This window comes from Primulina tabacum, chromosome 7, assembly GCF_025594145.1.
Source record: "Primulina tabacum isolate GXHZ01 chromosome 7, ASM2559414v2, whole genome shotgun sequence".
NCBI lineage: Eukaryota > Viridiplantae > Streptophyta > Magnoliopsida > Lamiales > Gesneriaceae > Primulina > Primulina tabacum.
Window position 1 is genome coordinate 1,034,174 of NC_134556.1, and position 26,356 is coordinate 1,060,529.

Genomic DNA, 26,356 nt, shown 5'->3' on the forward strand with positions numbered 1-26,356 from the left:
AAGTGATGGAAATATGAAATGTTGAAGGATGTGAAGTAATTGTGACTAATAGGAATACGATGATATGTGAATATGTAAGGCCAAGGTTCAGTTGACGGGTGAGAGTGTCGCTGATGTCCTCGTCGCCCAGTACTTTGGTTACATGTAGATGGATCCATCGCCCCCAGTATGAATACTAAAGTCACAATTAACTATCTGAATTCAAAGAAAAAAGAATACGTACACGTATATGATGAATATGAATATGTTGATGATAATATGAAAATGTTCATGTTTATGATGATATGAAAAATATTAAGTTTATGCATGATTCTAAAAATGATATTTTACGTAAAAATATTTTCACTGTTGTATGTGATCTGTATACGTATTATTTGTTATCAATAATATGGTGTCTTGAGTCTTTAGACTCACTAGGTGTTATCAATGCAGGTAAATATGATGTTAATGGTAGTGAATGTCTTGATGGTTGATCTGACTGGACTGAAGGTGCACATTACCCGAGGACCAGCGCTTGTTTTTTCCGCACTTATGTTTATGATTTATGATAAATATTTTTACGACTTTTATTATGCTTTTTAATGGTTTTTGAAAGGTTATTAGTTTTAGCAATATTGCTAAGTTGGGAGTTGAAATCGTTTGACGATTTTTGAACTATTTCTTTTGATTTTCAAATATTGTCGGTTGTTTTATTTTTAAAATGCTGTCAAAAATATTTTATATGATATTATATATGTTCGGCCGAATTTTTGAGGGTTTAAAAAAAATCTAGTACTTTTTAAGAAAACGAGTAGTGGACGTTTTAGTTGGTATTATAGCAATGTTCCTTTAAAGAGTTGTGCCACCATCAGCTCAGTCGTCAAGCCTCAATTTGTAAGTTTATATGCTTTATATGATTTTTGTAATGTTACCTGCATGATTACATGAATTATATGTTTACGTCACATGTTTAGTAGCTTTTTGAGAATATATGTTTATATGCTTAAATAGCTCAAAATGGATTAGAATATGTTGCATGATTAGAAAAGTTAGATTTAAATGCATGTTGGTTACGTTAGAATTTGAAAAACGTTCAGATATTATGCCTCCTACACGCGCACCTGTTGCCGAATGGCATGCCGAGAATGTTGAGGATCGTCATGTTAATGCAACCCCGCCTCCTAATGGGAATGCTGCTACGCGTGCACTGGAGGGAATGGAACGTTTTTTTGAGCAGTTTCAGCAGGCTCCTAGGCCACAGCACGATGTTTATGATCAGTTCCGGTAGCTAGTACCGAAGGAATTTTATGGCAACACCGACCCTTTTGCTGCTGAGGCTTGGTTTCGTGCACTCGAGGTGCACTTTATCTACTTGAATATGGGAGATGCTGACCGTCTGAGATGTGCCACTTACATGTTTTTGGATGATGCTTCTTTATGGTGGGAAGGAGCTGAGAATGGTATTGACATCGCTACTCTTACGTGGACTCGATTCAAGGAGATATTCTATGAAAAGTATTTTATTGCTGATGTCCTAGGGCGATTGAAGAGGGAATTTATGACTCTCCGTCAGGTAGAAATTTTTGTGGATGAGTTTGTGAGGAAATTTGATAGAGATTGTCACTTTGTACCCCTTATTTCTAGGGACACTGCTGAGAAGATAAGGTACTTTTTGGATGGTCTACGACGTACTATTCGTCGTGACGTGATGATGATGTGTCCTTTGGATTATGCTGTTGCCATTTCCTATGCATTTCAAGCTGAGCAAGCTTTGAATGAGATTAATTTTGAGGCGCAGCGCAAAAGACAGCAGCACCAATAGAACAATCAGCCAAATAAGAAGCCATACGTGGGACCTCCTAGACCTCAAGCGAGGCAAAAGCCCCAAGGTCAAGTCAAGAAACAAGGACCACCAAAGCCACTACTTCCTGGAGCACAAAAGCCTGCCGATGGGCAACCATGCAAGGAGTGCAATCGCTTACACTACGACAAGTGCATGTCGGGATCTTTTAGTTTCTTCATATGAAAGGAGGAGGGGCATAAGGCTGCTGATTGCCCGAAGAAGAATGCACCTACTGTGGGCAGAGCTTATGTCATTCATGCGGAGGAAGCCGAGGAAGAGCCACACAACGACTCTTATCACTGGTAACCTAGTTATTTAACATTTTTACATTGCTTTTATTGCATGAAATGTAAAATTGGTTATTAGAATTGAATTGGGATCAAGATAACCTATTGGAAATTAGGTTGCATGCTCTACCTTAGTTGGAATTATGGAATGATTTTAGAAACCATAGAAATTGCTATTGATTTTTGAGCCTTAATTTGTGTAAAGGATGTAATAATACCAAATAAAAGTTATATGGCCAAAAATTGAGGAAAATCATAACCAAGGGCTTGAATAGGAAGTTTAGAGTTTTGAGGGATCATTGTGCAATTACCGAAACTTTTGGGGCAATATTGAAACTTTTCAAAAATATAAGGATCTAAATAAAGGACCAAAAGTGTAATTTTCGATAACCTAGTTCAGGGACCGAAATGCAATTTTCGATAATATAAGGACAAAAGTGTAATTTTCAAAATTTAAGGGACCAAAATTTTAAATTCCAATAATAAAGAGTCAATTTGCAATATTTAAAAAATGTCTGGGGACTAAAATGTAAATTTCAAAGAATTGAAGGGTCAAAACGCAATTAATCAAAAATTAAGGGGGGGAATTATTAATTTTCCAAGAAACAATAGGGTCCAATCAATCATCTTCTTGAAATGTTTGACAAATTAATGGTACAAATTCCTTAAGCTTCAACACGAATAATCTATAACGTTTTCGACACTGGGAGGATATTCATCCTAGGGGTAGCTACATATGCATTACTGGATTCAGGAGCTACACACTCTTTCATATCTGAGACTTTCGTTAAACGACTGAATATTATTCCTGAGGATATGGGATTGGGTTTAAAGGTTTCTATTCTTTCCGATGACCAAATGATCACGTCTAGTATTGTGAAAAATCTGGAGCTTCTTTTATTTAAAGATGTGGTTCTGGCAGATTTTATCGTACTGCCTATGCCTGAATTTGACATCATACTCGGTATGAATTGGTTATCAGCAAAATGAGTTTCAATAGATTTTCGTCAGAGATCAGTGTCTATTCGTCCGCCTAGTGTAAAATCTTTTGTTTTAGAGGCGGCGAGGAACAAGAAAATGCCGCACATTATCTCGTCTGTGTGTGAAGAAGCTTATGAGACATGGATGTCAAGCTTTTCCAGCATGTGTCACTGCCGCACATGCTCCTGTCAGTCAGAAGCTGGAGGATGTTGAGATTGTCAGAAACTTTCCTAATGTCTTTCCTGAGGACGTTTCTGGCATTCCACTTGACCGTGAGGTGGAATTTTCTGCTGAGTTGATGCCGGGCATAGTACCTATATCTAAAGCACATTATCGTCTAGCACCCGCAGAAATGAAATAATTAAAAGATCAAATTCAATAATTGCAAGACAAGGGTTTTATTCGCCCTAGTTATTCTCCACGGGGCGCACCGGTATTATTTGTGAAGAAAAAGGATGGTATTATGTGACTATGTATCGATTATCGAGAGCTGAATAGAGTCAATATCAAGAATAAGTATCCTCTGCCTGAAAATGGGATCGGTTACGGTGCCCGCATGCGCAACGGATGTTTCGAAAAATATATTTTCCAGAGAAAAAACTGAGCACCACAAATGTATTGTCTAGCAAATAACAAAAACACAAAAATTTCATGCATAGTGTGTTTAGAAATTTTTACCTGTCAATCACAAGGATTGATGTTTTGGCTCCAACTAAATCGTAAAAAACTTAGCTCTTGAGGGTAGACAATCTACAGGCTATCCAAGAGCACTCCTTGCTCAAATTCTTTCAAATTAGATCCACCACCAACTAGGAAAATCCTCTCTAATTTTGCACTAAAAAATTATAGGATTTTTCTTTGAGAAGAGCATGCTTTCATTAACAAATGAAGAAGCAAAAATGTTGAAGAAAAATGGGAGATAATTTTCAGCCAAGGTAGTGTGTAGGAGAGAAGAAGGAAGCCTATTCTTGGTTCTTGAAAAAGTTAAAAATGGTTTTTCAAAGGCATGCTTCTCTTTAACTAAAAAGTTGGCTTCCGACCATTCATCTCCCAAACATGCAATTTATTTGGGCTTATAACAATTACAAAGTCCATTGAATTTTATTTAAATAACTCAAACACATTTGAGACAAATTAAACTTTGCTTGAATTTACTCAAGCCTACTAGTTGAATAATTATTTCCAATTGGCTCTACAAGACTCAATATTATTTAATTAATTCAACACTTGAATTAATTTAATTATTTGGACTCTACTAGGTATCCTAGTGTTTAATTAATTTAGTTCATAATAATGTTTATGAAAATCACAATTTTCAAATACATTATTTATTTTGCCAACTTTTAATTTAGGAACACTTCCACAAATCAAAAGTTACATTCCCCATATAGAAGTCATACTTTTAAATTTTCTTTGTGCTTATAAACTCCTTTATAAGCCATTCAACACATTAAACTAATTTCCTTCTCAACGGGATCTAGAAAGTTAGCACTTGTGTGACCCTCAATTGTTCAATGATACAACTAGAAGTGGGTTCACATCGCTATGTGATTCGGGACTAAACATGTCCTTATATGAGCATACCCAATTGCTCCATTCTTATTTATCAACTCCTTGATAAAAAGAACATCAGAACTCAAGTCTTAAAGTACCCAACCAATCATGTTAAATGCCTAGAAACATTACTTACATGATTCCCTAGGTATCAAATGACAATGCCTGCAAAAACCATTCCATTACGGTTAGCGTACACCACGGTCCATTCATCTCATATATCCCGACCGATTCGACAACTATTGGTATATCGAGAGTTGTCAAAGAATCGATACTATGCATGTCGTAGTTGCATCAATGATGTAATCTAAGAAACCCCTTTCTTAATTAACGTCAACACTCTAATCAGATATTTCAAACTACATACACATGATATCACATAAGATATCCATACCCGAAGGTAAGCGGTGAATCCCTGACTACAATGCATCGACTTGTATATGTTTCGACAAAACACCCAACCTTGTCATCTGCTGACCCCATTTGAGTCTGTAAACAAGTCAAAGTGCAATGCTAGCATATATAGTCTCAATGTTGTCCCGGGTCATAAGGACTAATGGTGTACAACCATAAAATAGGACGTTTCCATTCGATAAGTAAGAAGCACTTGGAAAGTCCTTTATAGAAAGTTGTTCAGTGCACTATACCAGAAGCACCTATCTGGATGCTCGGACATCACAATTTTTAGAGTAGGTGCACGTCGAGCCAAGTGTTGGCCGAGTGTTCACAATGAAACTCTATGTATAAACAATCTTTATTTTAATAATATTTGAATTATTATTTTGGCACATCTTTATCTGTATACCATGCTAGTTGCATAGATAAATCCTTTGAATATACAAATAGTAGAAAGAATATGAGATGCTCATATGATGAGTATCATGAAACTCATATTTGGAATACTGTATATTCTAAACAATTACTAGTCGATTCAGCCCGCCGCTAAGAAGGATATAGGCCGCTCGAGTTCGAGACTAGTATCTGCGATGTGAGTACCATGTTTCATTGGTAGGGGACATTGTGATGTCCGAGCATGCAGATAGGTGCTCCTTGTAGAGTGCACTGAACAACCCTCCATAAAGGACTTTCCAAGTGGTTCTCACTTATCGAGTGGAAACGTCCTAATTTATGGTTGTACACCATTAGTCCTTATGACCCGGGACAACATTGAGACTTTATGTGCTAGAATTACACTTTGACTTGTTTACCGACTCTCATGGGGTCATCAGGTGGCAAGGTTGGGTGTTCTGTCGAAATATATAGGAGTCGATGCATTGTAGTCGGGGATTCACCGCTTACCTTCGGGTATGGATATCCTATGTGTATGTAGTATGAAATCTATGATCAGAGTATGGTGGTAATTATGAAATGGGTTTCATAGATTACACCATGATGCAACTACGACATGACACATAGTATCGATTCATTGACAACTCTCGATATACCAATGGTTGTCGAATCGGTCGGGATATATGAGTTGAATGGACCGTACTGTACGTTAACCATAATTGAATGGTTCTTGCAGGCACTATCATTTGATACCTAGGGAATCATGTAAGCGATGCTGCTAGGCGTTTAACATGATTGGTTGGGTACTATCAGACTTGAGTTCTGACATTCTTGTTATCAAGGAGTTGATAATTAAGAATGGAGCAATTGGGGTATGCTCGTATAAGGACATGTTTAGTCCGAATCACATGGAGATGTGAACCCACGGCTAGTTGTATCAATGAACCATTGAGGGCCACACAAGTACTAGCTTTCTAGATCCCGTTGAGAAGTAAAATAGTTTAATGTGTTGAACGGCTTATAAAGGAGTTTATAAGCTTAAGGAAAAATAGAAGTATGACTTCTATGAGGGAAATGTAAATTTTAATTTATGAATGTGTTCCTAAATTAAAATTTGGCCAAATAAATAATGTATTTGGAAATTGTGATTTTCATAAACATTATTATGGACTAAATTAAATTAATCCAAGTGTTGAATTAATTTAACACTAATGGGCCTAGTAGATTCCAAATAATTAAATTAATTCAAGTGTTGAATTAATTAACCTACAATTGGGCCTTGTAGAGCCCAATTAGAAATAATTATTAAACTAGTGGGCTTGGGTAAAATCAAGTAAACTTTAAATGAGCTCAAATATGTTTGGGACATTTAAATAAAAATCCATGGGCCTTGTAATTGTTATAGTCCAAATAATTAAATTAATTCAAGTGTTGAATTAATTAAACTACAATTGGGTCTTGTAGAGCTCAATTAGAAATAATTATTAAACTAGTGGGCTTGGGTAAAATCAAGTAAACTTTAAATGGGCTCAAATATGTTTGGGACATTTAAATAAAAGTCCAAGGGCCTTGTAATTGTTACAAGCCCAAATAAGAATGCATGCTTGGGAGGTGAAGAGTTGGGAAATACTTTATATTAAAAAATTGCATGACATGCAAAAGGTTGTCACTACTTTTTCACACACCAAGGCAGATCATCCTTCTCTCCTCCCCATCCCTTTGGCCGAAAATTTCATGTTAATTTTTCTCTCATTTTTGTTCTTTAATTGTTGGAGAAACAATTCACTTCTCAAATAAAAATCCTCATATTTTTCTAGTGCAAAACATGAGAGGATCTTCCCAGTTGGTGGTGGGCTAGATTTTTGAACAAGGAGTGTTCAAAGGAGAGCTTGTAGAAGGTCATCCCATCAAGAGCTAAGGTGTTTACACCTTAGTTGGAGCCATCATCAATCCATTGTGATTGATAGGTAAATCTTTAAAACACCCTATGTATGACATTTTGTGTTTTTGTATTTGCTACACACCTAGTACATGTGGTGTTAAGTTTTCTTGCTAGAAAATAAATTTTGAACTTCCGTTGCGTTTTGAACATCTAAAATCGATCCTCTTTCAAGTGGTATCATGAGCTAAGGGTACTAGTTTTTGTAGCATATACATAATATTATATTGAGGTCGATTTCTAACCGAATGAGATGAAATTTTTGCAACAAAAATCAAGGCATATTTGGGCGATTTTTGGGCACCAAGTTGCTGCCCATTTCGGGCAGCTTGGGCTAAAATATTTTTTGGTGAAAAATGTGTTTTTGGGCCCTTAAGTTTAAAATTATAAAAGTTGCAAATATTTTCTCATTAAATAAATAATTGAAGTTGGACTTTAGTTATTTATAGTAAATGGTGATTTACAAGAAATTCGGTTATAAATAAATTAATTGGAAAGTAGACCAAGGTGTTTCTATACTTTGTTAATTTAGTTTATAATCGTGGCGGTTAGTGATTGGATCAAGATATATAATATTGGATCAATTAATTATTGTGATAAATAATTGATGGTGTATGATATGTGATATTATGCATGAAGGATGATCAAAAGCCCAAGCTCAATTTGCTAGGTGTATGATATGATATTTTGTGTTGAATAATTGTAATAATTATCAATTTCTAAAGTGGGCTTGGTTTATCGCCCGTTCCCACCCTCATGAGATGTATCTCTATTTGCCATGGATATTTATTTGTAAATATTAGTATAGTGGATGATCAAGATTGGAAGATGGTGGCCATGATGATTATGAAGATCGAAGACATGTAAATATTGGAAGCTAATGTAATAGTTGCATTTGCATCCCTTGTATTTCCCTATGATTGGACCTAGGCCCGTGTTTAGCTCACACGGGCCATTAGTTTTGGGGCGATTGATCATCCTTGTTTTGTTTACTGTTTATAATATATGCATGATATGTTATAAATCATGAGTATGTGCGTTATTATTATGATAATAACAAATTTGCATGAATCCGGCAAACATACGATCAAACATGGCAAGCTTTTAAATAAAAATTAATGATGAGACCTTTCAAAATTAAAAACCCTCATTTTGAATAAGATTCAAAATTAATATCAAGTTCAAAAAGGGGAATTATATATTTGTTTATAATTTTCATGTCTTCCATAGACAATGGGTGCATGATGAACGCTACCCGTGCTCGGGGCTCGGCTCATATTATTGTGGGGGACCTAGGTGCCGGAAAGCTATGACATCCATTGACATGGTGATGTGAACTACGTGGAACTCCCATGATTTTGGCTCATATTATTGGGGGAACTCATGGCTACCGTCCATTAAGGTTCAACATCGATGGGTAAGGCTTGACACGTGAAGATGAACGACGTCATATTATTGGTTCCTAATCAAATGTGAGATAAAAGTTTACGTAGAGGGTTGCATGGAGATGCAATTGGAAACTACCTTTTAGGAATTGTGATTGGCTGATATTATTCGGGATCATAATTCGCTAATTGGACCTTGCGTACCTACTGAGGAAAGGAGTTTCCCGTTTTCACTAGAGGGTAGTGAAAGATGTCAAAGCAGTGGGAGTAACATTTATAAAGTAAAAGTCCATACTTTATATCTTACTAAATATTTTAAAATAGTCATTAACATTTATCTGTTTACTTTTCAATACTTTTTGACAATGTCTTCGATTCGCAATCCGCTATCTGTAATACTCGACAAACACGTATTAACCAGACCTAATTACCTCAATTGGCTAAGAAATCTAAAAATTGTCTTGAATTCAGAAAGGATAGCGTATACACTTACTGAGTCGCCCCCTGTTGAGGCTCCGACTAACTGCACTCCTGAGGAATTGCAGACTTACAAGGAATGGTGTGACCATGACTTGAAAGCCAAGTGTTATATGCAAGCTTCTATGAATGATGAGAAGTCGGTTCTTTATGTGGGTTCTTCATCTGGTACGAAGATTGATACACGTGGGAAGGGAAAGAAGCGTTCTTTCCAACGTCCCAAGAAGAACGTGCCCTTGAAGAGGCTAGCTCCGAGTCCCGTTGTGGCAGCCACACCAGTCAAGGCTGACAAGACTGTTGATATTTGTCATCACTGCAAGAAGCCTGGACATTGGAGGCGTAACTGCAGAGAATATCTTGCCCAGAAAGGTTCTGGAAATGGTATGTTTACATTGGAGTAAACATTTTAATTAACTCTACTTCTTGGGTATTTGATACCAGCTCTGGCTCACATCTCTGTAATGAGTTACAGAGTATGGGAAGAAGTAGGAGACTTAAATAAGGTGAGACCTTCTTGAGGTTGGGCAATGGAGCAAGAGTTGCTGCCAAGGCCGTGGTAAATGTTTACTTATTGTTGAATAATGATTTTAAGTTGATCTTAAGAGATGTTTTGTTTGTACCTGATTTGGTGAAAAACATTGTTTCCATTTCTATGCTTGATAAAGATGGATATTCTTGTTTATTTAGCAAAGGTGTTTGCAACATTTACAATAATGAATGTTTAATTGGTACTGGAGAACTTAAAAACGATCTCTATAACTTAAAATTGAAAGATATTCCACTAAACAATGTCCAAGAAATAACAACAACAAACAAGCTAAAGCAAGATAATCTTAATACGGCACAGTCATGGCATGCTCGATTAGGACATATTTCCCTAAGAAGGATAAACAAGCTAGTGGGAGTAGGTATTTTTGATATGTCTGATATTAATGCTCTCACGACTTGTGAATCATGTCTAAAAGGAAAATGACCAAAATTCCCTTTAAGGGCCATGTGGAGCGAGCCAAAGGGTTATTGGATTTGATCCATACCGATGTGTGCGGTCCGCTTAGCATCACCACTAAGCATGGACATGCCTACTTCATCACCTTTACCGATGACTTTTCGAGGTATGGAAATGTGTATTTGATGAAATACAAGTCGGAAGCCTATGAAAGTGTAAAATCCAGGATTTTAGATTTTATCATGATAATATTTTGTACCAAGATTTGCAAGATTTTCGAAATGGAATGTTTAATTTTATCTGGACCATTATTTGGAACTCAAGAATTTAAATAATATCGTGTATATTTCGAAATTTGAGATATGCAGAATTATACCGGATATAGATCTAAGATTTGATATACCTGGATAAAGATTTAAGCAGGAAGATAATTCAATCTTGGATTACAAAACTTGAAGTAGATATCATAGGATTTTCAAAAATATTAAAGGATTTAGGGAGGATTTTCGAAATTGTTGAGATATAGGGAAAAATTTAAAAGTTTAACTACCAGGATTTTAAAGAAAAAAATATCAAAATCCTATCTTGGAAAAATACCACTAAATTTCGAGTTTAGGTAGGGAAATTTTGGGATTTAAGAAATATAATTGGGAAATAAAAAGTCTACCGAATATTGGAAATTAGACACATAAGTCAAAATTTTCAGGCTGGACATGGCATAATTTCGAAATTTTTCCAAGGGAAGGATATCAAGATTTTGAAATTTATCATCCAGGATCAGGGATAAATATTTAGATATAGATCACAATTCTAGATGAAGATTTGATTCAATTCAAACGCGCGGATAAACTCGATCGAGATAGCAGCCAACCGCTATAAATAGTGAGCCTATAACTCGAAAATTCACACCATTTTCTACTCCAATTTTTCGAGTTTCTCCCCTAGTTTTCTTAGGATTCTCGAGAGCCGCGAAGCGCTGCCGCAGTTCAGTCGCCGAAGAGGAATTTTCGAAATTCCAGTGCAAGAATCCCTAGGTTTTCACATTTTTCTCCTCAAGAATTTAAGGTAAGTGGACTTGTTTTAAATGTGTAATTTCGGTGTATGCATTTTTCGTTTTTTGAAATTTCGGTCGAGTACAATTCTTCTTCTATCCCCCTTCTAGTTATGATTGCTGCATGGGTTTATGTTGACACTGTGAGGATTCAACTTGATATGGGAGGGAATCCCAACTATGATATGACCCTCATACGGTGGGGATATAACCGATTCGGCCTCGCCCCCTTAGAGGAGTAAAAATTAGGGACTGAATTCAGTAAACCATTGAAAGTGGAGGAATCTCAGTGTCAGGTCAATGATACGAATGTGGTATGAGTCAAAATATGCATGGTGTGTGTATGTATTTCGAAATTTTATATGCATGTTGTTGTGTACTCGAACGGCCCCCACTTGCTGAGTATTTCCCAAAATACTCACCCCTTACTCCCCTTCCCAGATAAATCCGAAGTGCAGGTTGAGGAAGAAGAGTCAGAACAATTCTGGGGCTGGTGATAAATTTCGATAATTATAGTATTCGGATTTAGAATTTTCGTATTTTTTTTATTTGTAAGACGTTTCCGCATTTATTTATTTTCCGTTGTAAAGACAAATGTTCAAATCTTTGTGAATTTATGAAATATACTGGTTTCGGTTTATACTGTGCTACGAGGCTGGTTGTTTTTCGATTGTGTGATTGATGAACAACGCCGGTGTCGACCAACCCCGGTCTCGGGGCGTGACATTTAAGTGGTATCAGAGCCGCCAGGTTCATAATCCGAGTGGAAAAAATCGATTTTCGAAAAAAAAAACCGAAAAATTTTCGGACGAATTTTTACTCGAGGCCGACGCTATCCCCTCCGAAACGGCCCAACGAACGATACTCACCACTATAAAGTCGTGAGGTAGGGGTCAAAATCGCGAAATTCCTTCGTTTAGGCCTCTGAAAAACCGTTTTTGCCGTTTTAGGAAAGTTTTGTAATCCCTATAACTTTTCATAGGAAAATCCGAATTCGATTCCGTCAACTGTTCTGGAATCCTCTCGACATATGCTTCGAATCAATATGTCTATCTCAAAACTTTCCATTTTTGGAAATTTTCGAAAATTTTGATTATTTTCATATATTTGACTCTATATAACCTTGATATTTTTATTATGTCCTATTTATGATATTCTGAGCATTTATTTTTTTTTTGTTTCCAGGAAATGGCTCGTTTTCGTGTCACTGCTCGTAAGAAAGTAACCCCGATTACCCATAGGGAGACTATTCAGTTGGATTACCACCAGCATCGCACGCGCGCTCAGGCTGTTATACATTTAAAGGAATTGGCTATAGGACACCAGGATAGGACTATCAGGAGGCTGAGAGCTAGTAATCTTGAGAGGAGGCAACAAGTGGAAAATCTGACTACCAAACTGGAGACATCAGAGAAAAGAATTGACGAGGTCTTCCAAATGTTCGAGCTCGTGAAAGAACATAACTGCGAACTGCGAGAGTCATTACAAATAATGATGAGTCAAGCCAAGCAAGCTAAGGCAGAACTGGATAGACGCACCATAGAACTGTCTGAAGCCCGTCAAGCCCGGCTGAGGGACAAGAAAAAAATTGAAGAATCCTGGAATGTGATCATGCAATTATCTGAGAATAACCAAAGGCTATCCAAGGAGGTAGACGATAGGAAAGCAAAGGAGAAGGAGCTCATCCAGAAGAATGAAACAAACTGCGCACACGCAAGAAATGAATTGAATGACGCGATAGGAAAGATTCTGTCCCACAGGGAAGAGATTGCTGAGTTGGAATCGGAAAATCAGAGTCTTCAGATGCAGCTCGCAGAGTTCTTAGACCCAGAGGTGCCTGAGGATCCCGAGGAGGAAGAAGCCCTACCTGACGTGGCCGAGGAGAATGGAGAGATAGCGGATTAGAACATTTTAGTGAATCATTCTTAGTAGTTTATTCCCATTGTTGCTACGTTTTCTTTTCTTCACTACATTTATTTATCTAGATTGGTCATGTTCATTTATTTTCCTGTTTGAGAAGTCAATAAAATATTTTATTTGTTCCATTGATTTCAATTTACTTCTGCGCAATCTATTGCATGAAACCTACTCGTACCAATTCTTAGAACTTGCGAATGTAGGAAATGGTCGGCAGACCCCCATGGCAAAACCGCAACCCGCGTTACCCTTATGCCGATCGCGAAGAGAGACAGGAGAATCGACAGGAGAATGGACCACCGCCTGCAGTTAATCTAAGCCGAGCTGATCTTATAGCCATAGCCACCATAGTGACGACAACACTGCAAGGGTTGGGAAACCAAAATGCCAATCAACCACCTCCACCACCACCACCAAATGGAATCAAATTTCATTATGAATCCCTCCGAAAGAACAGATGTCCGATATTCAGAGGGGACGCTGATCCCAAAGTTGGCCAGAGATTGCTAAAGAGTGTCGAGACTCAGTTAAGGCTTTTGGAAGTTCCCGAGGCACTCAAAGTGGATGTGATTGTGCCTTTCCTGGAAGACAGTGCAGCTAAATGGTGGGAAGCAGTCTCGCCAGCCATGATCGCTGCTGGACCAATCACGTGGCAAAACTTTCGAGAAACATTTCTGAAACAGTACTATCCGGTAGAGGTCAGATTGCAGAAGTTAAGTGAGTTTGAAAATCTCACTCAAGCTCCAGATATGTCAGTAGTGGAGTACACATCTCACTTTAATGCCCTTGGATCGTATGCTCCGGCAATCATGGCAGACGAAGTTTTGAAGCTGCACCGTTTCAAGAAGGGATTGAACAGCCGAATCCAGTTGGCCTTAGCAGTTTATCAGCCCGCCAATTTTTCAGATCTTATGAGCGCAGCTATCCGAGCTGAAACCGATATCCGTAGAAGAGAGGGAGAGAATAAGAACAAGCGTCCTTATATCGGTCAGTCTTCTCAGAGTGGTTAGAAGTTCAGGAAACCCAACCAATCAGGCGGACCTTCTTCAGGGCAACCCTCAGCAGCCACTAACTACCAAGGACCCAAACCGTGCCCAAAATGCGGTTTCAGACACCCCGGGGAATGTCGAAAAGCCAGTGGCGCGTGCTTCGGATGTGGGAAACCAGGGCACCGAATTTCTGAATGTCCTACTGTCACCAACCAACCAGCAGGGCCCAACAAGGGAACTGGGCCGACTGTGGGAGCTAACCCCAACAAACCAAAGAAGAATAAGCCTAATGCCAAGGTGTTCTCTATGAACCAAGAAGAGGCGGACGACGCCAATGAAGTCGTATAAGGTACCGTCTTATTTCAAAAAGTACCTGCTTATGCATTGTTTGACTGTGGTGCTACACACTCTTTTGTGTAAAAGGTTTGCTAAGAAATTAGGACTTAAGCTCGAATCTCTAACTGAACCTTTTCGGATAGCCACACCTACGAGTAAGATCATATAAACTCATGAAATTTACAAGGATTGTAAGATCAGTATCGCTAATCAGACTTTCAGTGCCGACTTGATACAATTGGTTATGGTCGATTTCGACATCATTCTAGGGATGGACTGGTTAGCCAAAAACCATGCAATAGTGGACTGTAAAGGGAAAAGAGTTAAGCTCCGAACCCCAAATCAGAAAGAGATCGTGTATCATGGTAAATCCAAGAAACGAAAATCACTCCTTTCCTCTTCCCAGGCATGGAAGGCCATGAAATCTGGAGAAGACATCTACCTAGCAATGATCAACGAAGTGAAAGGAGAAGTCGAAATGAGGATAGAAGACATCCCAATAGTATGTGAGTTCCCGGATGTTTTCCAAGAAGAACTTCCAGGGACAGTTCCGGACCGCGAAGTTGAGTTCGAAATTAATCTGGTTCCTGGTGCAGCACCAATCTCTAAAGCACCTTACAGGATGGCGCCAGCTGAACTCAAGGAGGTTAAAGAGCAACTCCAAGAATTGCTGTACAAAAAGCAAATTCGACCTAGTGTGTCCCCATGGGGAGCGCCAGTACTCTTTGTGAAGAAAAACGATGGGAGTATGAGATTGTGCATCAACTATAGGGAACTGAACAAGATCACTATCAAGAACAAGTACCCTCTTCCGAGAATAGACGATCTATTTGACCAGCTCAAGGGATCCGCAGTCTTTTCTAAATTGGATCTGAGGACTGGATACCACCAACTGAAGGTCAGAGCTGAAGATATCTCCAAAAAAGCTTTTCGGACAAGATATGGGCATTATGAGTTCACAGTGATGCCTTTTGGGTTGACCATTGCGCCTGCAGCCTTTATGGACCTAATGAACAGAGTGTTCAAACCATTTCTGGACCGGTTCGTAGTGGTATTTATTGATGACATCCTCATTTATTCTCCCAACGAGGAAGAACATGAAGAGCACCTCCGCCTTGCACTACAGACACTGAGGGAGAAAGAGCTATTTGCTAAGTTTAAGAAATGTGAGTTCTGGCTTAAGAGTGTATCCTTTTTAGGACATGTGATCTCGGAAGCAGGAGTATCAGTGGATCCCAAGAAAGTTGAGGCAATTACAGAGAGGCCAAAATCTAAGAACGCCACAGACACCAGGAGCTTTCTTGGACTGGTAGGTTATTACAGGAAGTTCGTCGAAGGTTTTTCTTCCATAGCTATACCACTGACTAAGCTCACTCAGAAGAATTCCAAGTTCATCTGGGACGAAGGTTGCGAGAAAAGTTTTCAGACATTGAAAGAAAAACTTGCATCCACGCCAGTGCTAATCTTACCTACTGAAGATAAGGAATTCACCATCTACAGTGACGCATCTAAGGAAGGTCTGGGATGCGTACTCATGCAAGAGGGAAGAGTGATCGCCTATGCGTCAAGGCAGTTGAAACCGCACGAAAAGAACTACCCTACGCATGATCTTGAGTTAGCAGCAGTTGTCTTTGCCTTAAAAATTTGGAGGCACTACCTCTATGGCGCTAAGTGTGAAATTTTCACAGATCACCAAAGCCTCAAGTACTTGTTAACCCAAAAAGAACTAAACATGAGGCAAAGGCGATGGATCGAACTACCGAAGGATTACGAATTGACTATAAGTTACCATCCAGGTAAAGCGAACAAAGTGGCCGATGAGGCAAGATCACTCTAGCTTCCCTCTCGGCCCAGCCATGTCTGCAGGAGACCGTCAAGTTAAATCAGGACCGAGACCCCGAGCTAAAGAAACTTAAGGAGCAAGTCAAAAGCGGGAAGTCTCAAGATCTACAAATTGATGACAAGGGAGTCCTATGGATGAATGGACGACTTTGCGTACCGAACAACGATAACCTTCGCCAAGAAATACTATCAGAAGCACACAAGTCCAAGTTTTCAGTCCATCCAGGCAGTACAAAAATGTACAGAGACCTTAAGAGGAATTTTTGGTGGAACGGAATGAAAAGAGATGTGGCAGTATTCGTCTCTAAGTGTCAGGTTTGTCAACAGGTCAAAGCAGAGCACCAGCGACCCGGAGGATTATTGCAACCGTTGGAGATACCTTAGTGGAAGTGGGACCATATCTCCATGGACTTTGTGGTAGGATTACCAAAGTCAAGGCAAGGTCAGGACGGAATATGGGTAATTGTAGATAGACTTACAAATCTGCACACTTCCTACCCGTCCGTATGAATTACAATCTGGACAAATTAGCTACACTGTACATGGACAATATTGTAAGACTTCATAGAGTACCAGTGAGCATCTTGTCTGACAGAGACCCAAGGTTCGTCTCGGGCTTTTGGAAGAGCTTTCAAGAGGCCATGGGAACGAAAGTAACCCTAAGTACGGCCTATCATCCTAAAACCGATGGACAAACGGAGAGAACCATCCAAACTTTGGAAATTATGCTGCGAGCATGCACTCTTGAATTCAGTAGCAATTGGAGCACTCATCTACCTTTAATTGAGTTTGCTTACAACAACAGCTATCACAGCAGCATCGGAATGGCCCCATACGAAGCTCTTTATGGAAGGAAATGTCGATCACCACTTTATTGGGATGAAGTGGGAGAAAAAGCAGTAGTAGGACCCGAGCTCATTGATAAACATAAAAATTGTACATTAATTAAATGTTTTATCATATAAATATATAGTTTTTGTTTTATTAAATGTTTAAATATTATATGTTTTATAATAAATTGTATAAAATATAAGTTGTTGTGTAATTACAAGTTTTTAATATTTTTTACAGGTTCGATAAAACAAGAATAAACTTGGCGTTGCAAATGAGATTAAGATGATTCTTGGACCTGTAGAAAGTTGATGTTAATATCTACAATATTGGTGTCAAGCATGAGATAAAAATCCTCTCACAATTGGGATCAAATTAAGCAACAAATAAAGTTACCAAAGGAGTGGCAGTTTTACCATGCTCTAGTATTTTGACCATATCTCTCAAATTACTTGGTCAAATGATTTGAAAAAAATAACACAACTAGACAACTATATTATCCACATGTTTCTTTTTATGTGAAGAAGCAAATTCCAAGAAGAAGATTTTCAAAAGTGATGTGTAATATAATATAATATCTTGGAACACCAATGAAGACTTTTGTGTAAAAAAATAATATTTTATTTATAGTTGTCTCCCCAAATTTGGCTATAAATAGGGGTGCTTTGTAATGTATTGAGATATCCCTCATTCTATGAAAAAACCTTTGAGTTCATAATATTTCTCTCTATATTTTTCCTTTATTTCTTCATTTAAATATAATTAGCATGTTAATTTCATATTCAAAGTTTTACACTTTGAATAATGAATAGCTAACTTCCTAAAGTTGAGATGAAAAGGTGAAACTCTTGGCATGATAATAAGGTTACTAAAAGGTAAGAATCTATGTTTTATATTATTTAATCATTATTTATTGTTTATGTTATATTTATTTCTTTAAGCATTTTTATACCCTACTTATAAGTAGGAGTTTTGATTTATTGTTGCTATATGTTACACTAAATTCTTGGAACCATTTAAATTTTTGTTTGGTTTTACCAACCATTTAAAGTGGGAACCTTGATTTACTATATATAAATATATCATAATATTAATTTCTTTAATGTTCGTTAATGTTAACTTTATTAAAATACCAAGAGTGGATCCTTTAATCTCAACTACTTAAATTTATATTTGAACAATTAAAATTTACCCATTAAAGATTCAAACAATTAAAATTAAAAAGAAACAAAAACAAAAACAAAACAAAAAGACATTGTAGTGGACTTGTAATTACCTTAGCTTCCCTGTGGATACGATATTCGGACTCACCGAATTATACTACTTGTGGACAACCTGCTCTTGGGAGTGCAGCAATCAAAGTCGCAACAAGTTTTTGGCGCCGTTGCCGGGGAAGTATAATTTAATTTCAAGTCTATTTAATTTTGTTTATAGTTTATTTTTCTTTATTTGAATTTTTATTGCTTTTGTGTGTTTTTATTCTTTTGCATTTGCATTTGCATGAGCATTTGGTCACGTACACTTAGTGGTCGACTCATTCGAAATAACCCTTTATTTTTACAAAACATGGCGGAAGAACCTATCCAAGAAAATGAAGATGAAATTCAATCTCAACATGATCATGATAGACGAAGAACACTTAGAGATCACATGAATCCTACACGTACTAGTGCACCTTCATGTCTAGTTTTTCCCCCTGATGCATCTCATTTCAATTTTAAGCTTGGTAGTATCCAACTTTTACCCAATTTTCATGGCTTAGATTCTGAAAATCCATACATGCATTTACGAGAGTTTGAAGAAGTGTGCAACACATATAATGATCTAAATTGTAGCATGAACAACATTCGACTTAAGTTTTTTCCTTTTTCTTTAAAAGATAAAGCTAAAACTTGGCTACAAAATCTTAGATCGGGATCCATAAGAACTTGGGATGAATTGCAACAACAATTTTTGAAAAAGTTTTTTCCATCTCATAGAACAAATTCTTTCAAAAGGCAAATCATCACTTTCACTCAAAAACAAGGAGAAACTTTTTATCAGTGTTGGGATAGATACAAAGAATTGCTTAATCTTTGTCCACATCATGGTTTTGAAATTTGGAGGGTTGTTTCTCAATTTTATGAAGGCTTAACACCTAAAGATAGGCAAATGGTTGAATTTATGTGTAATGGAACATTTGAAGATAAATATCCAAACGAGGCAATTGAGTATCTCGATTCATTAGCTGAAAATGCTCAAAATTGGGACATTATAGGTACAATCAAACCATCAAACAAGATTCAATCTCCTACATCTGGTGGATGTATGTACACTCTCAAAGATGAACATGATCTTCAAGCTAGATTTACCTCTTTTGCAAGAAAAGTTGAGGCACTTGAATTGAAAAAGAATGGTCAATTAAAATCTGTTCAAGAAATTGCGTGTCACATCTGTGATACAAGTGATCATTTTACAAAAGATTGTCCCACTTTGCCCTCTTTTAAAGAATGTCTCCATGAACAAGTCAATGTTTTGAACAATTTCAAAAGGCCAAATTTCGAACCATTTTCTCAAAATTACAATCCAGGTTGACGAAATCATCGAAATTTTAGCTGGAGGAATGATAATGCTGCACAATTTCAACAACCACATTTTCAAAATCAACAAAATTTTCAAAATTATGCACCTTATGTTCCTCCACCGAAAAGGAATTTGGAAGATTTATTGAATTCTTTCATTGCAAAGCAAGAGTCTATCAATACTCAAACTGCTCAAACCATGACAGATTTGAAAGATACTCTTCCTAAATTTGCATCTGCACTTAATGTTCATGAAAAAGGTAAATTTCCTTCACAACCTCTGCCTAATCCCAAGGATCATCATTCACAAACTAGAACTTCTGGAACTCTATCGATGGATCAGGTAAAATCTGTTATTACCCTTCGAAGTGGTAAGGTTGTGGAAAAATCCATTCTTGAACCTTGTGAAGATGATGATAAATCAACTCTAAAGGGTAAGGAAGTGAAACCCATAACTTGCGAAGAAGAGGTTCAACAAACAGTGTCACCACCATTCCCTCATGCATTGAAAAATACAAAAAAATCAAATTTGAATTCTGATATATATGATATTTTTAAACAAGTAAAAGTTAATATTCCTTTATTAGATGCAATAAAACAGGTACCATCATATGCCAAATTTTTGAAAGACTTGTGCACTGTGAAAAGAAAATTGAATGTGAAAAAGAAATCATTTTTAGCCGAACAAGTAAGTGCAATCATTCAAAATAATAATACTTTGAAATACAAAGACCCTGGTTGTCCTACTATTTCATGTATTATTGGAGAACGAAAGATTAAAAAAGCCTTGCTTGATCTTGGAGCTAGTGTGAATTTACTTCGATATTCAGTTTATCAAGAACTCAATCTAGGCGAGTTAAAATCTACTTCGGTAACACTTTTACTTGCCGATAGATATGTTAAAGTGCCAAGAGGTATGGTAGAAGACGTATTGGTCCAAGTTGATAACTTTGTATATCCTGTCGATTTCATAGTTTTAGATACACAACCTATCAAAGCTTGTAATGCAATTCCTGTAATTCTGGGTCGTCCATTTTTAGCAACTTCTAATGCTCTTATAAATTGCAGGAATGGAATAATGAAGTTGTCATTTGGTAACATGACCTTGGAGCTTAATGTGTTTAATCTTTGTAAGCAACCACATGACAAAGGAGATGAAAGTGAAGATGAAAATCTTATTGAAACTTTTGTGGAAGAAAACATTCAAGAAGGGAGTACTCGTGACCAATTAGATATTTGTTCAATTGAAACTGTTAAAGAAAATATTGAAATTGATCTTGATGATTTTATCAGGTATCACTCGTTACCAGGATCAGAGAAAGAATTTGATGCAAAATATGAGAACAAAGACGAACCACCCATATTGGAGTTAAAACCCTTGCTAGAAGAATTGAAGTATGCATTTCTTGGAGAAGATGAAACATATTCGGTGGTAATTTCTTCCAAACTAGAAAGTGATCAAGAAGGTAAATTAGTTGATATGCTTAAAAGACATAAAAATGCAATTGGTTGGACACTAAAAGATCTCAAGGGCATTAATCCACTAATTTGCACACACAAAATTCATTTAGAAGAAAATGCTAAAACATCTCAACAACCACAAAGGAGATTAAATCCACACATGAAAGATGTTGTGAAAACTGAAGTTCTCAAACTACTTGATGTTGGGATTATCTACCCTATTTCTGATAGTAAGTGGGTAAGCCCAACACAAGTAGTTCCAAAAAAATCTGGCATCACAGTGATAAAAAATGAAAAAGGTGAATTGTTAACAAGTCGAGTCCCATCTAGTTGGCGGATGTGTATTGATTATAGAAAATTAAATGACGCCACTAGAAAAGATCATTTTCCATTACCATTTTTGGATCAAATTTTAGAAAGAGTAGCAGGTCATCCATACTACTGTTTTTTTTATGGGTATTCAGGTTATTATCAAATTCCCATTGCACTCGAAGATCAAGAAAAAACTACATTCACATGTCCTTTTGGAACATTTGCATTCAGAAGGATGCCATTTGGTTTATGCAATGCCCCAGCAACATTTCAAAGATGTATGCTAAGCATTTTTTGCGACATGGTTGAAAATTGTTTGGAAATTTTCATGGATGATTTAACTGTCTTTGGGAATACATTTGATAATTGTCTTGAAAATTTGGAAAAAGTTTTAAAAAGATGCGAGGAAAAAGGTCTTATTTTAAATTAGGAAAAATGTCATTACATGATTATTTCTGGAATTGTTTTGGGACATGTCGTGTCATCTCATGGAATTGAAGTTGATAAAGCAAAAGTTGATGTCATCGCCAATTTACCCCCTCCAAAAACCATTAAAGAAATTCGCTCATTTTTGGGACATGCTGGATTTTATCGGAGGTTTATAAAGGACTTTAGTTTAATCTCTAAACCCATTTGTAACCTCTTAACAAAAGACACTGCATTTGAGTGGATTCAAGAATGTCAAAATGCTTTTGATAAAATTATTCGACATTTAACATCAGCTCCTATCATGCAACCTCCTGATTGGTCTTTACCATTTGAAATCATGTGCGATGCGAGTGATTATGCAGTCAGTGCAGTACTGGGTCAAAGAAGAAACGGTAAGCCTTATGTGATATATTATGCAAGTAGAACTTTAAACAATGCTCAAATTAATTACTCCACATCTGAAAAAGAACTACTTGCTGTAATATTTGCATTAGATAAATTTCGTTCTTATTTGATTGGATCAACGACTATTGTGTTTACTGATCATTCTGCTATTAGATATTTGTTGACCAAACAGGATGCAAAGCCACGACTGATACGATGGATTTTGTTACTCCAAGAATTTGACATTGTGATCAAAGATAAGAAAGGAACCAAGAATGTCGTAGCCGATCATTTATCGAGACTAGTAACAGGATCATCTTGTGAAATGACACCAAATAACGATAATTTTCCTGATGAAGATCTATTTTCAGTTACTACTACACCTTGGTTTGCTAACATAGTAAATTTTCTTGTGACAGAAAAAATACCACCGCAATGGAGTTCCCAAGATAAAAGAAAATTTTTGAATGAGGTAAAAAACTTTTATTGGGATGATCCGTATCTGTTCAAGTATTGTCCAGATCAAATTTTTCGACGTTGCATACCCGACAATGAGGTAAGTAGTTTCATTAAATTTTGTCATTCAGAAGCATGCGGAGGACATTTTTCTTCAAAGAAAACGGCTGCAAAAATCTTGCAATGTGGATTTTATTGGCCCACTTTGTTTAAAGACACCCACGAAATCTGTAAGATCTGTGAAAATTGTTCAAAATTGGGTGCGATTTCAAAAAAAAACATGATGCCTTTGAATCCTATCATTGAAATTGAAATCTTTGACTGTTGGGGAATTGATTTTATAGGACCTTTTCCATCGTCGTTTGGATACTTTTATATTTTAGTTGCAGTTGATTATGTTTCCAAATGGATAGAGGCAATTCCATGTCGAAAAAATGATCATAAAATCGTCATCAAATTTTTTAAAGAAAATATTTTTAGTAGATTTGAAATTCCTCGAGCCATGATAAGTGATCGGGGAACTCACTTTGTTAATAAACCATTTGCTTCATTAATGAAAAAATATGGTATTACTCATAAAGTAACTACTTCTTATCATTCTCAAACAAATGGACAAGTTGAATTAGCTAATAGAGAGATAAAGCAAATTTTGGAAAAAACTGTTAACTCAAATAGAAAAGATTGGTCTCTGCGACTTAATGATGCACTTTGGGCATATCGAACAGCTTTTAAAACATCATTGAATATGTCTCCCTATAGATTGGTTTATGGAAAACATTGTCATTTGCCTGTGGAATTGGAACATAAAGCTTATTGGGCGATCAAAACTTTAAATTCAAGCATGGATGATGCCAACAAATTGCGTAAATTGCAACTTAATGAACTTGATGAACTCAGAAATGACGCGTATGAGAATTCAAGGATTTATAAAGCAAAAATCAAATCATTTCATGATAAAACAATTCTTAGAAAATCTTTTGAGATTGGTAAAAAAGTTTTGCTTTATAATTCTCGACTTCACATATTCCCAAGAAAATTATGATCAAGATGGACAGGCCCATATGTTGTAAAGCATGTGTATACTTATGGAGCTGTGGATATTGAAAATCCTAAAAATGGTGATATTTTTAAAGTAAATGGACAAAGGCTTAAACCATTTTTAGAAAATGAAATCTTTCAAGAAGAGTTTATTTCCCTTTCTGATCCTTGATTTTTTTTGTGTTGCATTTAAGTTTGTTTGTTTTTATTTCAGGTTTTCTTAATATTTTTATTTTCCCGGTTAAATGGCGGATAACGGTACTGCGTGACTCTCATAGTCGGTTAAATCAGTTTCCCACAATTGCTGATACAAAAATAAAAAAAATCATTTATTTTCTTTTCAAAATGGATGAAATTCTCTCAAAAATTTGTAAATATTTTCCCTCTGTTTCTGAAAATGTTCTAAGAAAAATTTATGCAGGAAGGTGTGAAAGATTGAGATTGCTAATGAAAAAAGGAATTCCAGAAGATATTCGTCTTGTAATAGAAGCTAAGGTTCGATTTGGAGGAGAAGTTCCACAATCATTGCTCATTCGGTATTTGCCTGGATTAGGAAAAAGCACTTATGCGAAAAACGAAGGGCCAAAAATTTAGGGGTTTGTCATAAGTGTGCAAGATGGACTTGTGACAAACGATGCAGATCTTTGAGATGCGTTTTCAATAACAGAGAAGATAAAATTGGTTTCATTAAGAATGGGCTGAGTAAGAAGTCTTTAGATAACATCTTATTGACTCTTGAGACGCATTCTAGTGGACATGTGCATATTGAACTTCTCCGTTTATGGAAACAATTCCAAGATGAGCGTCATAGTCTTGGGAATCCGACTAAAAAAGACCCTGTTTGCCAATTTATAAGAAAATTGGATGGGAAGCATATCCTCGACTCATAGAAGGCGTTGAAGCCGTTTCTGGACGTAAAACCAGAGGAAAATTGTGAGCCACAATCACACTACTGTTTATATGCATGTGTGTCATTATTGTTTTTACTATTTATTCTGTTTACAGCTGTGACCCATAGTTTTGTCATAATAACATATTACCCCTATAAAATCTCTTATCTTTTTCTCTATTTTCGCAGAAAAAAAAAAGAAAGTAAAAACATGGCTGGATCCTCTGCACAAACATTGAAAAATATTTGTGTATTTTGTGGGTCGAGTCCTGGAAAAAATGAAGTGTTTGTAGAAGCAGCGAATAATCTTGAAAAGATATTGGATGAGAGAAAAATTCACTTGGTATATGGGGGAGGTAATATTGGGTTAATGAGATCTGTTTCAACATCTGCTCATCTTGGAGGTAGTCAGGTTTTGGGTATTATTCCTACAGCTTTAGCTGAAGGAAATATTACAGGTGTTACGATTGGGGAGGAATTAAAAGTTTCTTCTATGTATGAAAGAATCACTTAAATGATTGAAAATTCTGATGCTTTTATTGCACTATCAGGTGGTTTTGGTACATTAGAAGAAATTTTTCACACTGTTTCTTGGGCACAACTTAATATCCATAATAAACCTGTGGGCTTGTTAAATATCAATAATTATTTTGACAGTTTGTTGACATTTCTTGATAAAGTTGTGGAACAGAATTTCATTTCAAAAAATTCACGACGGATGCTCATCTGTGCTTCGACTGCCGACCAATTAATTGAGGATTTGGAAGCTTTTGTTCATAAGCCGGATCCGATGATAACAAAGATCAATTGGTCGCAATCAAGCAGTAAGAAAAGGAAGTTGGATCATTGATTCAAAAGTCGTGGATTGGTTTGCGTTTGTTTCAGTTTGTTATCTTCAATAAAATTCCAGGTGATATCTCTTTCATTATGTACTCTTTATTAATAGTTATTTTGACATTAGGGACAATGTCATATTCTGATTGAGGGGAGAACAAACTTATAAAAAAATAATTAAAAAAATTAAAAAAAATAATATATATTATTTTAAAATAAAATCATGTTTATTGTTTGTATCTTAGTAATTTTTGCAAAAATGTCATACATTACATGTTTGAAAGATTTAAATTAGAACATGCATTAATCTATTTAAGAATGTTTAAATTTTTATTTGAAAAAAAAGTCAATTTTAATATTCTGATCAATATAAAAATATGATTTATGAAATCTTTTTGAGTGATTAACCATTGTGATAAAATCAGGTATTAAAGTATATGGCCCAAGATATATCCTATAAGAGTGTCTATAATTTCAAACTCACACATATTTTGTGAGTGAGTAGAGAGGACTGAGAAAACAGCTTTCGAGCCTTTATTGATCATGAGAAAGACTATCTATTGTTTAGATCTTGAGTTCTTATTTTGAAGAAAAAAAATGATATTTCCTGAAAAAAAAGGGAGAAAAATACAAAAAGAAAGATATTGAAGATCTATGTAATTTTTAAGTTATATGCTACGACCCATATATCTCTCATAAAAAAACAAAAAAACAAAAAAGAGAGAGAAATTTATTGTACAAATTAAATAAATATGTGGTCAAGAAGCATAAACTTAGTCTGATTCCATGAAGTTATGCAAAAAAAAAAATCAGGAAAAAATATATAATAAGCACAACTAGATTTGA

At 36.2% G+C, this 26,356-nt stretch overlaps 1 protein-coding gene and 1 pseudogene across 1 annotated transcript; both read left to right on the top strand.

Moving 5' to 3' along the window:
- The first annotated feature begins 13,354 nt into the window (after positions 1-13,354).
- On the top strand, positions 13,355-14,158 carry LOC142552383 (uncharacterized). Its single transcript, XM_075662158.1, has one exon. It carries the CDS (start codon positions 13,355-13,357, stop codon positions 14,156-14,158), a length of 804 nt encoding a protein of 267 aa, XP_075518273.1.
- Positions 14,159-19,297: 5,139 nt separating this feature from the next.
- On the top strand, positions 19,298-24,795 carry LOC142550463 (uncharacterized; annotated as a pseudogene).
- Positions 24,796-26,356: the final 1,561 nt, after the last annotated feature.

Bases quoted from the DNA above. Each gene is read 5' to 3' on its own strand.
- LOC142552383 (XM_075662158.1), top strand. From the start codon at position 13,355: ATGGTCGGCAGACCCCCATGGCAAAACCGCAACCCGCGTTACCCTTAT.